Genomic DNA, 18,191 nt, shown 5'->3' on the forward strand with positions numbered 1-18,191 from the left:
TTTGATATCTAGTTGTCTGTACACTTTATTTGTTTCCATCAGATGCAGCGTTAGGTAATTTTCAGAAGGGTTTACCCTCAAAGAAACAGAAAATCACCAGAAAAATCAAGATATGTGTGATAATGATAAATTATAAAACCCGCATACATTTTTCATTCAACTCTTTAGAACTGAGACAGAAGCTGCTCAGTGACTGTTTCCGGGATGAGCTAAAGACTGAATTCAATGAAATACACAGTTGAGTGTACACTGAGAGGTAGACGTGTCAACACACACACACACTTCCTGTAATGCTTTCCTGTGTTTGTGGATTTGTTTATAACACCTGAAAGAATGAAAGAGCTCTGAAACCGTTTAAGGTCAAAAGGGCAACACAGGATCAACTGCCATGTGAAGAAAATAAAAACAAAAAGAAAAGTTTTTTTGGATTTGGCTTAAAAACAGACAGTGAAACTAATACAGGAAAAAAATATGCATACCTAAATCCAGAATATACCTCACAAACAATTAGGACAGCTCGAAAAGCAGTAGGAAGAAGTTAAAAAACTTTTTTAATCCTACCCCCATCTCTTTAATCTAGTTATAAAACAGTATCATACCACAGTTGCTATGTGTAACACACATGGGCTAATTTTACTTTAAATGGGCTAATTTTACTTGTGGATTGTGTCAGATAGGTTCAACTACTGGAGCGCCGTGGAATGTGAGAAATGAGACTTGATAGCCAAAGATAAAAATGAATGCCGGCTTTAGTTAGTTAATTGATTAGAATAATGGATAAATAGGTAAATAAATAAGTTAAACCACACAAAATCTCACAAAACAATTACACAGACATTACACACAATCAGATATTAAGTAAGTCAATCAATATGGTCAAATATTCTATTTCAGGTGCACCCTAATAATCTAATCTATTTCAAAATTTAATCTCCAATTCCATATTCTGTTCTAATTTATCAGTTTCAGTAAATCAATAAAATAAAATAAAATAATAATGAAATTAAATTAAATAAAAGTTAAATAAATAAAAAAATACATATATATTTTTTATTTGTATGGATTGGTATGTTCCACTTTAATAATAATTTATTTATTATTAATTCTAATGGCTCTTTTTTGAAGGATGAATAATGGCTCTAATGAACGTTTGAATGTTTTGCCCCAGACGTCTACGCAATAATTTAAGTACGGTGAAACCAGTGAACAGAACAGAGTGCCACGCTTTAGCTATGACTGAAATACTCCTAGAGATTTTTGTACTGATGTATTTTATGTGAGATTTCCAGCAGATTTTGTCATTTATTATCACTCCAAGAAGTTTGATTTCATGTACTCTTTCAATACTAACCCCCCCAATCTGTACTGTTGCCTTGTTGTTAATCTTTTTGTTACCAAATATCATGAATTTTGTCTTGCTTAAGTTTAATGATAACTTACTTGTATTAAACCAAGTTTTTATTTTGGTGAATTCTGATGTGATATTAGCTGCTGCAGATTCTCACTTGAACCGAGGATGTTTGTGTCATTGGCAAACAGAATGAACCTAAGTAATTGAGAAATTTTACATACGTCATTGATATAGACGATAAACAGTTTTAGTCCCAACACTGACCCCAGTGGCACACCGCACACAATGTCCAACCAACTTGACTGAGCTTCTTCCATTTTCACAAATTGCTGCCTGTCTTTCAGATAGCTAATTACCCAGTCTAGTGCTGTGCCCCTGATCCCATATTGTTCTAGTTTATGTATTAATATTTCATGGTTTACTGTCTAATGCATAATTATCTAATCAGTAAATACCCCCACTGCATATTTCTTTTTATCCATAGAGTTAGCGATTTCTTCTATTAATTCAATTAGTGCATGTGATGTTGATCGGTTACTTCGGAATCCATATTGATTGTCTTTAAGCCATGCTTCTCTTTTAACTTGTCCAACATACTGATGAAAACGTTTTCTAAGATTTTTGAGAACTGTGGGAGAATAGAGATGGGCCTGTAATTAGTGAAGAGGTGTTAATCTCCAGTTTTGAACAGAGGAATGACCTTCGATATTTTCACATTGTTAGGAAATTTACTGGTTTGCAGTGATAAGTTGGAGATGTGTGTTAATGGATTGGCGATCCCATGAATTACTATTTTCACTATTTTCATGTCAATATCATTGAAATCAGTTGACTGTCTATAATCTCTTTCTATTACGGGCTTCAGAAACGTACACAAACAAAACATACAAACATTTACAAAAAAGTTAAGTGAAATTAAATTTATTAGCTACTTCATTCCTATCATTTATAGTTTTGTCGCTATCTATAAAATACTGTGGGTAATTAATATGACTAGATTTATTTCTAATTATGTTATTTAAAATATTCCATATACCTTTTATATTGTGCTTATTATTTTCTAGTAAGTTATTATAATAATCTTTCTTACAATTCCTCATATTATTAGTTATCTTATTCGTATACTTCTAATATTTATCTAATTCCTTAGTTCTATGCTTTATGAATTCCCTGTATAGTGTGTTTTTCTTTTTACAGGCATTCCGCAGTCCCTCTGACATCCACTGATTATTGTTGTACTTATGTGTTTTACAGTATTGTCTAATTGGGCAATGTTTATCAAACAATCATTTACATATACTTAGGAATTGATCATATGCTTCCTTAGTATCAATTTCATTATATATCAGATCCCAATTTTGTTGGAATGGCTCCTTTTTTAGCGCATTCATGGAATCCTCCGTTCTAACCCTTCGGTACAGTGGCCTATAGTCGTGCTTTTTATTGTTGTCCTTAGAAACGGTAAAGACGGGGAGATGGTCGCTTATATCGTTCACTAGCAGTCCACTTACTGTGTTGTTTTCCATTTCATTTGTAAATATATTATCAATCAAAGTTGCAGACTGTACTGTGATTCAGCTAGGTTTAGTGATCTTCGGATATAGGCCAAAACTGAATAAAGTATTCATAAATTCTTCAGTCTTCTTATGCTTATTTGGATTTAAAGGATCTATTTTTATGAATATGAGTTTCGGATTCATCATAGTGAAGTGCTCCTCCATCCAGCTTCTAAACATGTCTATGTCTGATCCTGGTGTTCTGTACAGACAACCTTTTTGCTCTACTTATTTCTGTCGTTAAACAACAGTTGACATGTTTTCGATCACTTTAAAAAGTCGCATCTACATATATCGCTACACCACCACCATTTTTATTCCTCCTATTCATGTATAGCAACTCATCCTTCCATCTCAAATTCCATGCCTCTTTCGTTGCTGAAGCATGTTTCAGAAATTAAAATGACATTGAAGGACTGTGTAAATTGTTTTAAATCCTCCTTTATGTTCTGAAAGTTTGCATACATGCTTCTGCTATTAAAGTGAATTACTGATATTTTGTTTTCAGTCGTAAAAGTTCTATTGTATTGTTCATCTGTGTGTTCTTTGCAGTCGTTACTAATATTCTAGAGGAAGTTGTTGTGCAGATCAGTGTCATTTCCAATGTTTAGCTGCTTGTATGCTGTGTAGTTGTGTAGTTGGAGTATTTAGTTCAGTCTGTTGGAATCCATTGATTCTTAGTGTTGCTTGTGATTCACAGTGTTGTCTCTGCAATGTCCAGAGTCATGTGGAGTGTTGTGCTTCACGTACCCATTGCCGTTGTCAGTGTTGTAGGGTTGGTAATGTTGCTGTGGTGTGCTGGTGTTGTTCTGCAGTTCTGGCATCAGCTCTTTCCTTTTTCTTTTGACTGTCTGTGTAGTCCCCGTTGATGAATATTCTTGTCCCTTTACGTGCTTTTGCCCGCTGCTGTATGGCATTGCTGTCTTTGTGCCTGAGTAGTTTTATGACTACAGGTCTTGGTTTCTCATCTTCTCTGGGTTTCCCTTTGTGATGTGCTCTCTCTATCTCTACCTTTCAAATATATATGAATCAACCTAATGTAAATATATCATAACTTCATTATGTTATCAAACCACTGACACATAAATTGATGTTGATAATGGCAGCAGTACTTTGCTAAGGACTGTGGAGTTAACTTCAGAATTTACATTATTTAGATCTGTTCAGACTGTTATTTTGAGAATAGTATTCTCCAAATTCTGCTAATTTAGTTTGAAATGAAAATTTAAAGTTTATTTGATAAATGTAACATTTTAACATATTTAAACATTATTTAATGGGTTTACTACAGAACTGGCAGGTACAGCCAAACCTTCATCCTGTCCGTCTGTTTATCAATTTAACTGTGATCTGCAACATGTTTTGAAATAACAGAACCAATAAGGAAAACAATGATGAAGTGAAGGGTGGTAATTGGCGGGGGAAATGGAAGAAGCGGATGCTGGCCAGTGATTTGTAATCTTATTTGTGCACTTTATTTTCAGCATGACAAAATGTAATCAAGCTATATTTCTGCAGTCTAAAAGCATAAGACAGACAATACAAAACATTTTTTGTATTCATAAATCACAAACTGGACAAACTAAATGTTTCTACCCTGTATTGGGTTTGTTCATACAAAATCTCAGTGACCACTGACTTTACATGGTTACATGAGAAAGAAGGTAACGTGAAGATTAACAGTACTTGTTAATGACTATATACATTTAGATCATTAGTATCTACACTGCCACATACTGTCATACACCGAACTTGAATCAGACATAATCTTCTTCATCCTCAAACCCTGATTTAACAAGCTCTTTGATTTTCATTGTTTCCTGGGGTGAAGTAGCTGGCAGAAGGGCTTTCAGCTGGTTGTCGATTTTCAGCATCCTGGCATTGGTGTTGTCCTCAAATTGTTTCTTGTTTGCATAGGCCAGGGCCAGAATCCCCTTCTGAGCTGCCTCACAGGACCTCTGCAGCTTTTTACGCTCTTCCTCGAACTCCGGTTCATCTTTATCCATGGCCATGAGCCTGCCCAGGCTGCTCACTCTGTCCATCAGGAAGTTGTTCGACACTTGAGTGTATGTCCCTGCGATCATGTGGACCAGATTGGCAATGTTGGAGGCTTGGAAGGCCTGCTTGTACAGAATATCTTTTGTGAAGAGCCTTTTATCGTAAGGAAGTGTCTGCACACTTTTAGATTGGTCAGCAAATTCAAGCATTGGCCCGGAGAGGCTGGTTCTGACGATGCCGGAGACCATCTGGAAGAAGTGCACCATGTTCTCCCACTGCTCCTTGACTCTGCCCATGGCACTGAGACCCTTTTTCAACATTTCAATGGTGGTTTTAAAGTCGACCTCTTCAAGTTTGCATCTTTGCATTTCAATCAGAATCTCAGTCAGCTCTTCCTGGTTCTTTTCCATGCTCTCCATACTCTTTTCATGTGCCTTCCTTGCTCTTTCAAGTTGTTCTCTGTTTTGCTCAATGCGGAACCGGGCATTGTCTGATGCTCTCTGACTGGCGGACATGTTTCCTGAGTTGGTCTCCATTTTGTATGCCATTGGTGGTTTGGGGGTGAGAGCAGGAGTGCCTGAAAGGCTTTTGCACATTGAATCAAAAACAAGGGCTTCATCATTCAACTGTACAATACCTGCTATCAGTTCTTGAGTCCTCTTCATATCAAGCTTCGTACCTGGGGTGTACTTGTTCAGTTTTACACAGATGTTGATGCCCTCCTTGCAGAGTGACAGAGCTTTCTCACATAGTTCGTCGTGTGGCATCTGCTCCAATTCCCCAGAGACCCTCTTGAACTGAGACAAAGCCATCGCTGTCTTCACACATTCATTTTCCTGATCATACAATGTGTCCCAGTTGATTTTGTTTTGATCGACGTACGCTTTGAGAGACATTGCCATTCCCAGAATCACATCTGACTTGCTGCAGACTTTTATTTGTGAGATCCAGTCAGTAGTTTGACCAGAATAATTTTGTCCTGCAGCTGATTGAGGTGTTTTTTTGAACATAGAGAATAGGGAAGTGAATCCAGAAATAACTGTTGTTAGACTCGATGTAAGTCCTTCAACAAAATCCATGGCAATCATCTCCCAGCCAGAGGGAAGGGATTCCATGGCTTCCTTGTATGCCTTTTGTGCTTCATCCATCTGCTCTGAAAGGGCTTCCATTGCTTTTTTGGACTCTTCTTTCATCCTTAGGGCTTCCTGCTCCCTCAGTTTGGTTTGCTCCAGTTTGAACTGAACTTCTTTCAAATCTTCTCCATATAGGCGTCGAGCTTTCACACTGGCCTCCAGGAGCTCATGGATTAAGTTGATGACATCAGAAAACTTATTTTCAGTGTTTACTGCAAGGTCCAAGCAGGTTTTTGCAATGGTACGAATGTTTTGCAGTTGGACTGGAAAAAGACTTTGAACAACTTCGTCAGAACCATTGAAGAGAACATGGACTGCTGACTTGATGTAGTCTGGAATTGTGCCCGTGTGAATGCGGATCTCATTCATGTTCTTGTCAGCCTCGTTGAAAGCATGCCAGCTTTTGTTACAGATTTGCATAAGACACGCCCTGAAGGATTCTGGGTGCTTGATGAACTTGAATCCACCAACTGGGGGGTTCTTGTTGATGGAGAAGTCACCACATGAGGAGATGAAGACAAGCTCCCCCATGATGGCAATTGAGAGGGGAGCTGGGGCAAGAAATTTCTCCCAGTTCGTGTAGGGCTGCATCAACATCCTGGTGTTTTCCCGGACTTCATCTGCAGTGGTGAGTTTTTGAGTGACCTTTGCAATTTGTGCGTCCATGTTTAAACTATTGGGGGAAAAAAGGAGAAACATAATGCAAATGTTGTGCATTTTTCTGCTCAGTCAAACTGCTTTAACTGTGGTTAACTCTCTAAAGCTAAGGAGATCTCAAGTACATTTTAGAAAATTAAGCTGCAAACAGCAACGTGGGTTTAATGTTCAACATTTGAGCTCTATTGGGGCCGAAGTCCTCATTCTGCTCACAGACTGTCTTTGTTCTCAGACCTCTCAGGCACAATATCTGACGTATCTTTACAGTTGCTTTGAGTATTGCTACATACTCATACATACTTTAACGGATTTATTTGGAATTGTGCACAACTTCATGTTATTGCATTATTTCTGGGTGCCTCTGAGAACAAACTCGAGCTCTGCTCAAAATCTTTATATACTCTGAGCTTGAAAGTCCTAACAGTGCCTAAATATATTTTCAAATAAAAACAGAAAAATACATTACCCACAGCCCCAAGCAACCTGCAGATCACTAAAATGCAAAGCCAGTGCACTGACAACAGACCTCTGCTCAAGTCTGGAATTTGTTCCCCTCCCACATGAAGTCACAAGAGTTAATTTATTTCCTCCAAGCACTTAAAGGAAACGAGCAGAAACGTGCATGACTGTCAGGTTTTCCCTTTTCTCCAAAGTCTTACAACCCAGACTGAGTGAAAGCTAAAATCACGTCCATTAATGCCCTTCACCTTTCACTGTGTGCACCATCTCGGCTCAAACACAACGCCTTCCTCCACAATCTGCCATAGATTAAAAAAAAATCAATGCAGCCCAGATAAAGAAATATTTCTTTTAACTCTGTTTAGACCTCAACAAAAGTAGTCACATTCCTTACCACAGTCAGGTTGTGTCGTTGTGTAAAAGATGTGATGTCTCTGCTTGGGGTGGCTGCTGCTTCAACTGACTGCTTCTATTTATGGCAAATACTGAACTGCACAAGTACCCGCCCATCCGGTGTGTGTGTGTGTGTGTGTGGGTGTGTGTGTGTGGGTGTGTGGGTGGGCCTTCTGTATATTACTGATGTTGCAGGGATGAAACAGATTTCCCTTGATAGTTGGTAACAAATAAATCATAGAATAAATCAAAAAAATGTAAACTGAACTGCACAGCACACCTCATCACGCCCAAGCTTTGATGAAATAATATTTCACCAAACAGAAGGGGCACCAGCTGTGATACGAAACAGACCCAATGCGTTTATAATGCGCCGTAAGAGGCACAGAGGGAGGAGTACAAAGTCCTTTCACTGTCTGAACTCTCTGACCTTTTTATTCTGTAACTGTTTCCATGTGAATTACATCTTTTACATAACTATTCAAATTATGACAATATGTCATGATGAAGGCAGCACGCTGGCGTAGTGCTTAGCGCTGTCGCCCCACAATAAGAAGGTCGCAGGTTCGGTTCAGCTCCCGGCCTGGGTCCTTTTTGTGTGGTGTTCACTGCATGTCTGCGTGTGTTTCCTCCCACCCTCTTAGTTAACTGGACACTCTAAATAAGTGGCTGGCTATTTCTGTTTGTCCTTGTGTGTTGGCCCAGCTCCTCGCCCAATGTGAGCTGGGATTGGCTCCAGCACCTCCACAAGCCGGAAACAGATAAGGCGGTTGAAGATGAATGAATGAATGAATGAATGTCATAATAAAGATATCTATGTGGAACCCATTTTCCAAACAGATAAGACATTTATCTGGACATTATATATTTATTTACAATTATATGCATACATTTTTATTTTATTACTTTTTATATACCTTTTTCATTTGGCTCTGAACTGTATACGAAAAGGTTTTTTATTATTAAGTTATTATTCTTATTGTTCTTACGGTCACCTATGGTTCACAGAGAGTTAGAGTAATCCCACTCTGTTACAGGAAATGGAAAGTGAAAGTAAAAACTCTCAGTGAAATTCCAGGCTCCAAATAACGCCCTCAACAGCCTGGCTGTGTGTTGAAGGCTGTTTTTCTTCTCACAGTTGTCCTTCCTTCTCAAAATCTGCTGCACTGTTCGAGTAAGACCACTGAGTTACAGTAAATGGAAAATGAAAATAAAACCATTTACAGGCTTCATGTAACGCTTGTTTTCTTTACACAGGCGTCTCATGTCTAAAATATTTTTCTCAGTATACCTGACTACAAGAAAGTGAACCAGACTAAGTATTTGAATTTTGCTGACCAAGACATTCAGCCAGGAATATTTTATTTCATGAAGGATCCAGAGTACCCAAAACTGATTACAGACAAGATTTAAAATGTCAGAATGTCAGTCCAGCCGTGGCAGAAAGTTTTCAGCCTGACACAATACCTGTGTCAGGCTGAAAGGCTGATTTTCACAAAGTTTGTCGCTTCAGTGATTTTAGATCTTTTCATCAGATGATGATATACTGAAGTATAATTACAAGCATTTCAAAAGTGTAAAAGGCTTTTATTGACAATTACAGTAAGTTTATGCAAATAATTAATATTTGCAGGGTCGACCCTTCTTGTTCAAGACTTCTGCAATTCCCCCTGGCATGAAGTCAATTAACTTTTGGGCCATTTCCTGACTGATGGCAGCTCATTCTTTTATAATCAATGCTTGGAGTTTGTCAGAGTTCTTAGGTTTTTGTTTGTCCACCTGCCTCTTAAGGATTCATTACATTCTGGAGTATATGCTAATTGTAATCATAAGAACTGAGGCAGCAGACTTTGTGAAAATTAACATTTGTTTCATTCTCAAAAAACTTTTAGCCATGGCTGTATACTTAAATGCCACAAAGTGATTTAGGCTTTTGTTTGTGAGTTTTACAGACTGAAACTCTCAGCCGGGAATCTTGTTCTGCAAACTGGAATTTTTCTTTGAATTGGATCGATGCAAAATTAGCCAACGTATTACTTAGTCAGTCACATCAGCAAAGAAACCCAAGGGGCCTCATGACTGAGCAGCTGCATGAAGCTGTAAATCACCAGGCAAAAGGACAAGTGTCAGATGGAGCCATACAGATCAGCTGCCACTGGACTAATGGATCACATTTCTCTGTCTGTGCCAATCTGGGTTTATTTAGAAGTCAAAGATGGAGATCTGCTTATTGAAAATCAATATGACTAAATGTATAATTTATGTTACATCAACTCAGATAAATTGTTTCATCAAGATGAAGTCAGTTTATTTGAACTAAGAAATTATATAGCACAAGTTTAAAAAAAATTAAAAAGTAATACGAATCACACAAATGTCATCAGTTCCATTCAAGCTTGCTTTTAACATCTGTTGTTATTGTTGCAAATTAAAAAGTGAAAGGTTAGATGTTGCAGTAGACTCGATTCCAGCTGGCTTCACTCACAGATGTGGAGGCTGCTCACTTCTGACAGCCGGACAAGTGCAGCAAGATAATACCTGAAAGTTAAACTCCACTGTGATCTCGATTAATAGGAATTTAAGGAATCTGAACTCAACTAGATGTAAAGAAGGTCCACCTCCATGTTCCAGTTGTCAGACATGCCTCTAGTGGTCAGACCTGCAGAGTACAAAGTACAAAAATCAGGTTTCTTCTGCAGTTCGATTGATTTTTAACTTAAATGGGGTCAGACGGTAACTCACCATCAGACTCCCTTGTTGTCTTCCATGTGTACAGGAGCAACACAACAGCAGCAAACAGCACAATGACACACAAAACCAGAGGCAGGATCTTACCTGGAAGAGAGGCTTAGGATGAATCCTACAGTTTTCACCAAGTGTCACCATGAGGTCCACATTTCTGGTTTTAACAGAATAGTTACTGATTTCTATCTTGTGAAAAATAACCTTTCACTGTTGATTCCTCCACCTGCTGCTGCTGTTCAGGCTGTTTCACTGCTTCAGGGAGAATCTTTGGAGCTGCAAACAACAAAACCACAATGAGGAAATTGATCACATTCTAGTTTAAATAATGATTATTCATAAATTTGACCATGTAAACAAGTGTTTGGCTCTACGTGTTCTGATGTCAGGATATTTTAACATCAGTAGCTGTCAGTGGACGATGAAAACAAAAAAGAGGGAAATGAAACAAAACATGATTTGTCAATTTGCAAGTCGCACACAGACTTGAACTGCCCATATGTAGAAGGTGAAATGTCATTGTTTTTTTTAATTAATATTCATACAAAATAAGTCCAGGTTGTGTATCAACCTTGGTAACATGCTAATACAAAGTGGTTTAGCACTGCTATGCTAAATATACACTGACTTGCAGGAATCAACATCACCCAGAAATTAGTTGTGTATATGTGTTGAGGTGAACTTGGTGTGACTTTGGTGGTTGAAGCAACAGAAAAGAGCCAGGGTTCACCTTCTGGGGATCCTAATTGTTTATGAGGTTTCAGTGTGGGTCAAAGTGATGGGCTACGTGTTTCAAAGACACATGCGCCTGGACATTTTGCTTATTTGGGGATAAGATGTGATCACACTTGGAAAGAAACTCACCATCTGTGACTCTGAGCTCAAACTCCCAGTACGAGTCGAGCAGGAAACGTCTTTCCAGGCCGCACCTGTACCGTCCGGAGTCAGACTTGGTCAGGTGTGTGACACGTACATGCATGTACGTGGAAGACATGGGGAAACTTCCTTCCTTGTATTTGATGCTGTATCTGCCTCTCTGAGCTGCGCTGCCTCTTGTCTCAATCAGAATGTCTTCGGCTTTACATTCGTTCTTACAGAGGAACTTCTTCCTTCCAGAGAAGGAAAAGGGACACTGGACCACGACGCTTCCTCCTTCAGCACGGACAAATGTGTTCGTACTGATCAGGCCGCTGTCTCCGTCACAGAGAGCTGTAGATAAGACAGGGTTCATCCTTATCGCTGCATTTGTCTCTTTACTTTTTGGTGAATTAGCTAAAACCAAAGTCAGTCATTATTGTTGCAGCAGCACAAAAGCTACCGAACTACAAGTTGTTTGTATTACAACTGTGGTCAGAGGCGACATGCATTTCTGGACTACCTCTAACACTAAGTTTTCTTTTTCACTTATTTGGTTCAAAGCAAAACATTTATTATGTGTCTCAACAGGCTCGGTTGTCAGATTGTGACAAACTGTTGTTGTGCGTTGTTCTTTAGATTCTTATAAAGATAAAACTGCAGTTGATTTTTCCAGCTTTATTAGATAGCACAGCCTACCGAGTGTCACTGACAGAGACCTTGTGGGCTCGTGTTTATGGTGTGCATGCTCTACCCACTCTTCCACCGCGCCGCTCCTTTTTACATTTTAATCTTAGTACTAATCACCCCAGCACTTTTCTCTATAGCTGCCAGTGCAATAATATATAGGTACCAAATTTGAAAATTGTTGGATGTAATGTATCACATATTACACATTAATCCTTCAAAACAGCCATCAATTAAAGACAATGAAGAAAAAAGTGTTTAACACCAAAATGTAGTGAACTATTTGTTTAAAGTGCAATTTTACACCTGAATATAAATTTACAGGCTCCTCAGGTTTTACAAAACCTGAGGTGAATGATCAGATATTGACATGATGAGCATCAACAGGTGATCAGTTCCTACCTGATAAACAGCAGAACAGAAGGACGTGTTGGATTTTCATTCTGAAACTGATCCTGATGTATCCTGATGCAGTAATTGACAATAGATCCACCTCTGGTCTGATCTCCGTCGGTCTGATCTACCAGAAGGCTAAAGCTGCTCAGCTTAGTGTTTCCCTTCCCGTCTGCGGTTTATGTTGCAGTGCTGAGATTAAAATGAGTCATCTGAAATTAATTTTTATTCATTTCAAAAAATGTAATAATAATGTTTTATTTATCATGTTTTCCAGGATACTTAAAGAAGCATAAATGAGTTTAAACAGTTAACGTCAACAGTCTGTCAGTGTGGATTTAACACTGAACATTATCAAAGTAGCATTTACCACAGCCAGGGAATCTCCAAAGTTATTTTAAATCCATCTCTAAAGGAAACGAGATCTATAAGCAGACGGGCAGGTGCCTCGTTCTCACTCATTTTCTTCCTTTTTGTGACTCAACAGCAGAAAGAGGTGAACATGGAGATGAAGTCCAATGTTTGTCAAACATTTTATTTTTGATTTTAATCTCTAACTAAGTTAGTTCGCCCCCTGTGGATGATAAACAGGAATAAAACTGACTGTAAAGGTGCATAATTTAGAAATGGCCTTTTAGGATGAAATATTGACAGGGAGTATTTTTTTTAGGAACACCTGTGCTTTTGCTTATTTGTGCAGTTATCCAATCATATTGCAGCCGGGCAGGATTATAGTATCACTGTACTGAACCATTAGTGTATTGACCAGACTGTGTTATGTTAACGTCCCAGTTAACATGAACACATCATAAATATGACACTTCAAAAATATCGAGAAAAGCTGCATCAGTAAAAGTTAGCAGAATCAGGAAAATGTGTGACAGGGAGTGAAAGAAAGCGCTGCAGTGGGAATCATTGAGATGAAAACATAACGACAATGACATTTCACTTTAGACGCTTATTTCAGAAAGAGGCTGAATACCCTCCTTTTTATTTCTACACCAGTTTCATTCACCCTTTAAAAAGAGTGTATTAAATTCACTCCCATTTATAAAAGACCATCCAAATGAATCAAAAGAGCTCAAAGAACGCTTGTTCATCCAGAACAAATAAAGAAGATTCTCTTAAATTGTTTTTAAACCTTCACAATGTCCAAAATTGAGTATCATTTAAAGATTCTACACTAAGTGGCTTTATAGCTCCAATAAATTATATTTAACGATTTTTATATGAAGCAGTTTCATATGAGCTGCTGACCCCACAAACTACGCAGCACAGCTGAATGATTCAAATTAAAAATGATTCAGAGGAAGTGGTCAACCTTTTCTGAGTGCAACATAAATGGATGTCTTCAGTTCCCTTTTTTTTTTTTTTTTTTTTTTTTTTTTTTTTTTTTTGAGCCAAACGTCACAATCAGCAATTAGCAATGGAATTTTTAAAGCAATAATAACGTTATTATTCATTTAGTAAAGTAAAACCTGACTGGGAAAATTCAAGGAGCATATATCAACAATCAGCTTCAGAAAGAGACAAATCAGTAAGTTGTAGCTTTAAAGAGACAAAGAAATAATTAGTTCCCACCTGATGAGCAACAGAAAGAACATTTTGGATTTTCATTCTGAATCAAATCCAGTGGAAGGGAAGTCAGATGGAGGACTGTTAACTGTTGGCTTTGCACTCTGACCTATAAATACCAACATCAATTTCCAGCAATGGTTGGGGATGCATTTCTCTCAAATGACCAGTAGAAGTCGCCGTGGTAACAGAGAGGCGTGTGGAGATGTGATTGAGTCAGATGATGTTTGGGGATGAGCTGCTGTACATACAATGTTAAAATGTTTTACAGCTCATCCATGTGACTCAAATACATTTTTGTTATGATACAATCATAATAAGGAGCTTAATTCAAAACTAGATACGCACTGCGTGTGCTGAGCGAACAGCAGCTTATCAAAGTGTGATGGACTTTCATGTGTGAGTCTCAGACAACTTCCTGTTTAGACTCTGAAGGCTACAGGAAATTTACCTGCAGCTTGTTGTCCCACCTGGTTTCTTGAACTCAGTTGTTTTGTTTAATTTATTGAATTGTTGACATCGAGTTGAATTCTGTTTGATTGTTGGCACTAACTGATAGTGTTTATCTCTCATCAGCTCTACAGGACATTATGACTGGACAGATTCATTTACCACTTCCTGTCCAGACAGGAAGTGAAGGAGGACATATCGCAGTTCAATACAATTTAAACTTACATGGAAATCCAAAGTTCTTCTCCAAGAATTTATGTGGAGGAAAAAGTCCAACAACAGAACAGGAGATACAACGTTGAAATTTGCATTCATTCATTCATTAAAATTTTGAGGTGACTTTCTTTAAGTAATCTTTATTTTAATCTTAATTTACACAAACCACAAACGTTTGATGGGATGGTGTGTGGTTACTTGTGTGTTCGAAGGAGGGACTCTGAATTTGAAGTAATTTAGAGAAGTGAGAAGTTCCTGGTTCAGCAGTGAAGAAAGAAGAGAGGCAGACATGAAGGGCCATCACACTCTGATCTTCCTCTTTCTGGGTGAGTTCACCAACTCTCATTTTTCTTTATTTACACTTTATCAGCTCACCTTTAAAAAGATAAATCAGGAAGTTGTTTGTTTTCAAAGGAAAAGTTAAGTGGAGCAGCAGGAAGAAGGATGTTGTTTTGATCATTACTTCATGAAAAATGCTAAAAATGGAAATTAAGTTTAGATCAGAGATTTCCGACCTCTAAAGCTGCAGCTGGACAGCTTTTCAGTCCACTTTGCAGAAAAAACAAGTTTCACATGTTTATTCTTTTCCTTGAATTTTGTTTCTGCTGAGAAGCAGACTGAAGACCTGCAGGACCGACGATCCTGATTGGTTCAGATGAAACCGATGAGTTGATGACTGTGAGGCCTCAGAATAAATGTTTGCTGCTGACTGACTGAGTTGAATTGTGGTTGATTGTGGGCAGATACTAACTGATTGTTCATCTTTCCAACAGCTCTGCAGGACAGAATGAGCGGAGTCTTTAATGAAGAACTTCCTGTCCATACAGGAAGTGAAGGAGGAAACGTCACAGTTCTGTGCAACTTTCAACTCAATGGACATACAATGTTTTTCTGTAGGAATAGATGTGAAAAAAAGGAGGAGACTCTCATTGAAACAACAAAAGACAGAGAGCAGAAAGGCAGATACAGCATCGAATATTACAGAGGAGGTTTGTTAGAAAAAACTATTCTAAAAGTGACAATCAGACGTCTGAAGAAGTCTGACTCAGGTGTGTACAGCTGTGGTTTGAAAAGATATTTTCTCCTAGAGAGCTCCGATGAGTTTGAACTCAGAGTCATCGATGGTGAGTTTCTGCTGAAATGTTCCTTCATATCACTGAAGGTGAAGATACTTCACTTCACTGAAACTTTACCTCTTAAACTTTCATCTGTTTGTAATAAATTTATAATGAAAACAGAATGCTGCTTATTTTCCTCCCAGGAAATAGTTAAAGTGAACACAACAGTCAGTTTCACCTGAATATGAGCTCCATGTTCTGGTGTGCGACTGTTTGCAGATGATCCAGTCATTTCTGTTTCTGATGATTTCATCGTTCACAGCTTCCACCACCTCAAAACCGTCTGAGACCTCACCTGAGGAATCTGGAGGCTCAGGTAGGACTCAGCATCACAGAGCTTTCTGGTAATCAGTGTGTTCTCCGGCATGAAAACAGGAAGATGTTTAGGGAGATTAAGCATCAAATACTGTGCTGACATATTCAGAGGTCTCTCTGTTTCCGTCCAGGCTTCTTCTTGGTTCTGTCTCGTGTTCTTGTGTTGATGGTGTTCGTCTCAGTGACTGTGATTTTGCTGCTGCGCTACAAAAACACACTGATGGACTTTTGTGGTTAGTTTCCTTCCGAGAGCATCTGCACTTTTTAATGATGATGAAGTTTAACACTGAAAACTCTTGTATCTGTTCTTCAGGTTTAAACAGCAGAAGAAACTCAGACCTCAACATGGAGGTGACTTTCTATAACTAATCTTTACTTTATTCTGTTTCTGGTCTTCTTTAAAAACTTTGTTGACCATGAAATCTGAGATTATTGACTAAAGACCTGCAGTTCCTGCCAGTTCATAGAATTAGTAACAACTTTTACAAAAAACAGAAGTTTCAAAATATATATATATATATATATATATAAAAACCCACAAGCTTATTTTTGCTTCTGTATTCACGATGACTTGGTTGAACACAACACAACTTTATTTTCCCGCTCAGTGTTTTCTTTTTTATTTCAGCGTGTTGCCCCTGAGACCTGTTCTCCAGCCTCTACCTGTGAAGACCCCGTCGACCAGAACATCCATCCAGCCATCAGAGACCAGGACCAAAGCTCTGAAAACATTTATGTATCAGTAATATGAATGACGGTCTGGATCTAGACCTGGACTCTGTTCCTGAGGAGGTTTGTTTAGATGTTAACGGTCAGTTAATTTTTAAAATAGTTGATGTAATCTCAGTAGATTAGTCGACTAATTCACATGAATATTCTTAAAGAGTGAGGGAATGTTGATTATAAATGATGTTATAATTGGTTTCCTCCTTTCTTAGCGTCCAACCATCATGACGTCACCCATCAGTTTGTGAGTTGCTGGTTTGAAGCCTCCAGTTTCTCCAGTTTCTGTCGGCCATCTTGTTTTTTTGTTTTTGTTTTTTGTAACCCCTGGAAACCATATTTGAAGGAGAATGTAGGTAGGAGGAGTGAGGGGTTGATGTGACCTGCTCTGTACTCTATCCTGATTGGGCAGTACAGCCTGTCAATCAAACAGTAGCCACGCCCCCCTTAACCCCTCCCCTCCTTCCTGCTCTGTTTCCCTCTAGAGCAGGGGTGTCAAACTCATTTAAATAAACATCATGTTGTATTTCAGACTGAGACCATAAACTCATCAGGGAGGAGGAGGGACTTCACTTTTAGGAGCCATGTGAAGAGTTTTTATGAGATATATAAAACGGTGAAATTTGTGTATCAGTTGTCTGCACATTTTTTTATTTGTTTATAAAACTTAATAGAGCCGACACATTAAAAATAAAGTGTGATTCATGTATATTTACATATATTCTTAAAACACGCAGCTCAAGTGGAGCGACCTGATTGCTTCATAGCTGTTGTGTAATGAGCGTACACAACAGCTGTGATGATGAATCACTCTGCCAATGAGAAGGGAAAGAACTCCAGTTCATTTAACAACACCGGAGGTCCGTTTCACAAAGGGAGGTAACTCAAACCTCAAACCGAAAGAAAGAGGGCTAACTGAAGCCTGTTTCCCAAAGAGAGATCAGTTACCATAGTAACAGACTCTGGTAAACTAACCTGCAACCATCAGATTATGCCGAGGTGTTACCTGTTTACACCTCTCTTAGCGGGACTCCACCTAAATGAAATAAATGAACAGGCTGCCATTCAGGCAGTTTCCCTGTAATATTACTGTGATTGAAGGACTACATTTAAACTTCCACATTGTCCCGAGCAGAAATGTTCTCCCTCCGTCTCTCTTTGGCACTTCTTTCTAAAAACGTGTTCAAAGATGAAAATGGCGGCCCTCCTCTTCCCCGTTGCTCAGGAAAAAAAGAGGAAAAATCAGGTTGACCGATGGAAAAGAAACTGAGGTGATAAAAGGAAAGTGTTTGGAAGCTGACCGGTCTGTTGTGTAGCAGCTGGGACGTCCTACTTTTTCACATTTGGTGAAAAATCATTTTTAAAAATCAGTGGTTTGTCTGTTTCTTTCACTTTTTGGCCATTTTTTGGCACCAGTTTCTAAAAACAACAGCTCATTTTACACTTTAAATGTGGAATTGAAGTTGAAGAAACGAGCTGAGGGTGTTGTGTTGTGTGTTTGGAGGAGGGACTCTGAATTTGAAGTCATTTAGAGAAGTGAGAAGTTCCTGGTTCAGCAGTGAAGAAAGAA

General features: G+C 38.4%; 3 protein-coding genes across 6 annotated transcripts; 1 reads left to right on the forward strand and 2 right to left on the reverse strand.

Annotated features, from left to right (window-relative positions):
- Positions 1-4,367: 4,367 nt before the first annotated feature.
- On the reverse strand, positions 4,368-7,632 carry LOC115046477 (uncharacterized). Its single transcript, XM_029506877.1, has 2 exons — positions 7,549-7,632; positions 4,368-6,711 (listed from the first exon to the last, which is right to left on the reverse strand). The coding sequence occupies exon 2, from the start codon at positions 6,702-6,704 to the stop codon at positions 4,665-4,667; it is 2,040 nt and encodes a 679-aa protein (XP_029362737.1). The 5' UTR covers positions 6,705-6,711; positions 7,549-7,632; the 3' UTR covers positions 4,368-4,664.
- Positions 7,633-9,137: 1,505 nt separating this feature from the next.
- Positions 9,138-12,330, reverse strand: LOC115046638 (uncharacterized). 3 transcript variants are annotated; one of them, XM_029507143.1, is made up of 6 exons: positions 12,234-12,330; positions 11,154-11,498; positions 10,494-10,565; positions 10,290-10,382; positions 10,166-10,206; positions 9,138-10,053 (listed from the first exon to the last, which is right to left on the reverse strand). In XM_029507143.1, exons 1-6 carry the CDS (start codon positions 12,271-12,273, stop codon positions 10,048-10,050), a joined length of 597 nt encoding a protein of 198 aa, XP_029363003.1. In that variant the 5' UTR covers positions 12,274-12,330; the 3' UTR covers positions 9,138-10,047. The 3 variants fall into 3 exon arrangements, with proteins under 3 accessions (XP_029363003.1, XP_029363001.1, XP_029363002.1); XM_029507141.1 differs by having other exon boundaries at positions 9,138-10,085; XM_029507142.1 differs by having other exon boundaries at positions 9,138-10,206.
- Positions 12,331-14,747: 2,417 nt separating this feature from the next.
- On the forward strand, positions 14,748-17,102 carry LOC115046131 (uncharacterized). 2 transcript variants are annotated; one of them, XM_029506283.1, is made up of 7 exons: positions 14,748-14,791; positions 15,239-15,589; positions 15,846-15,899; positions 16,030-16,131; positions 16,212-16,249; positions 16,527-16,690; positions 16,837-17,102. In XM_029506283.1, the coding sequence occupies exons 1-6, from the start codon at positions 14,755-14,757 to the stop codon at positions 16,647-16,649; spliced, it is 705 nt and encodes a 234-aa protein (XP_029362143.1). In that variant the 5' UTR covers positions 14,748-14,754; the 3' UTR covers positions 16,650-16,690; positions 16,837-17,102. The 2 variants fall into 2 exon arrangements, with proteins under 2 accessions (XP_029362143.1, XP_029362142.1); XM_029506282.1 differs by having other exon boundaries at positions 16,527-17,102.
- Positions 17,103-18,191: the final 1,089 nt, after the last annotated feature.

The sequence above is a fragment of the Echeneis naucrates genome, chromosome 7, assembly GCF_900963305.1.
Source record: "Echeneis naucrates chromosome 7, fEcheNa1.1, whole genome shotgun sequence".
In the NCBI taxonomy this organism is placed as follows: domain Eukaryota; kingdom Metazoa; phylum Chordata; class Actinopteri; order Carangiformes; family Echeneidae; genus Echeneis; species Echeneis naucrates.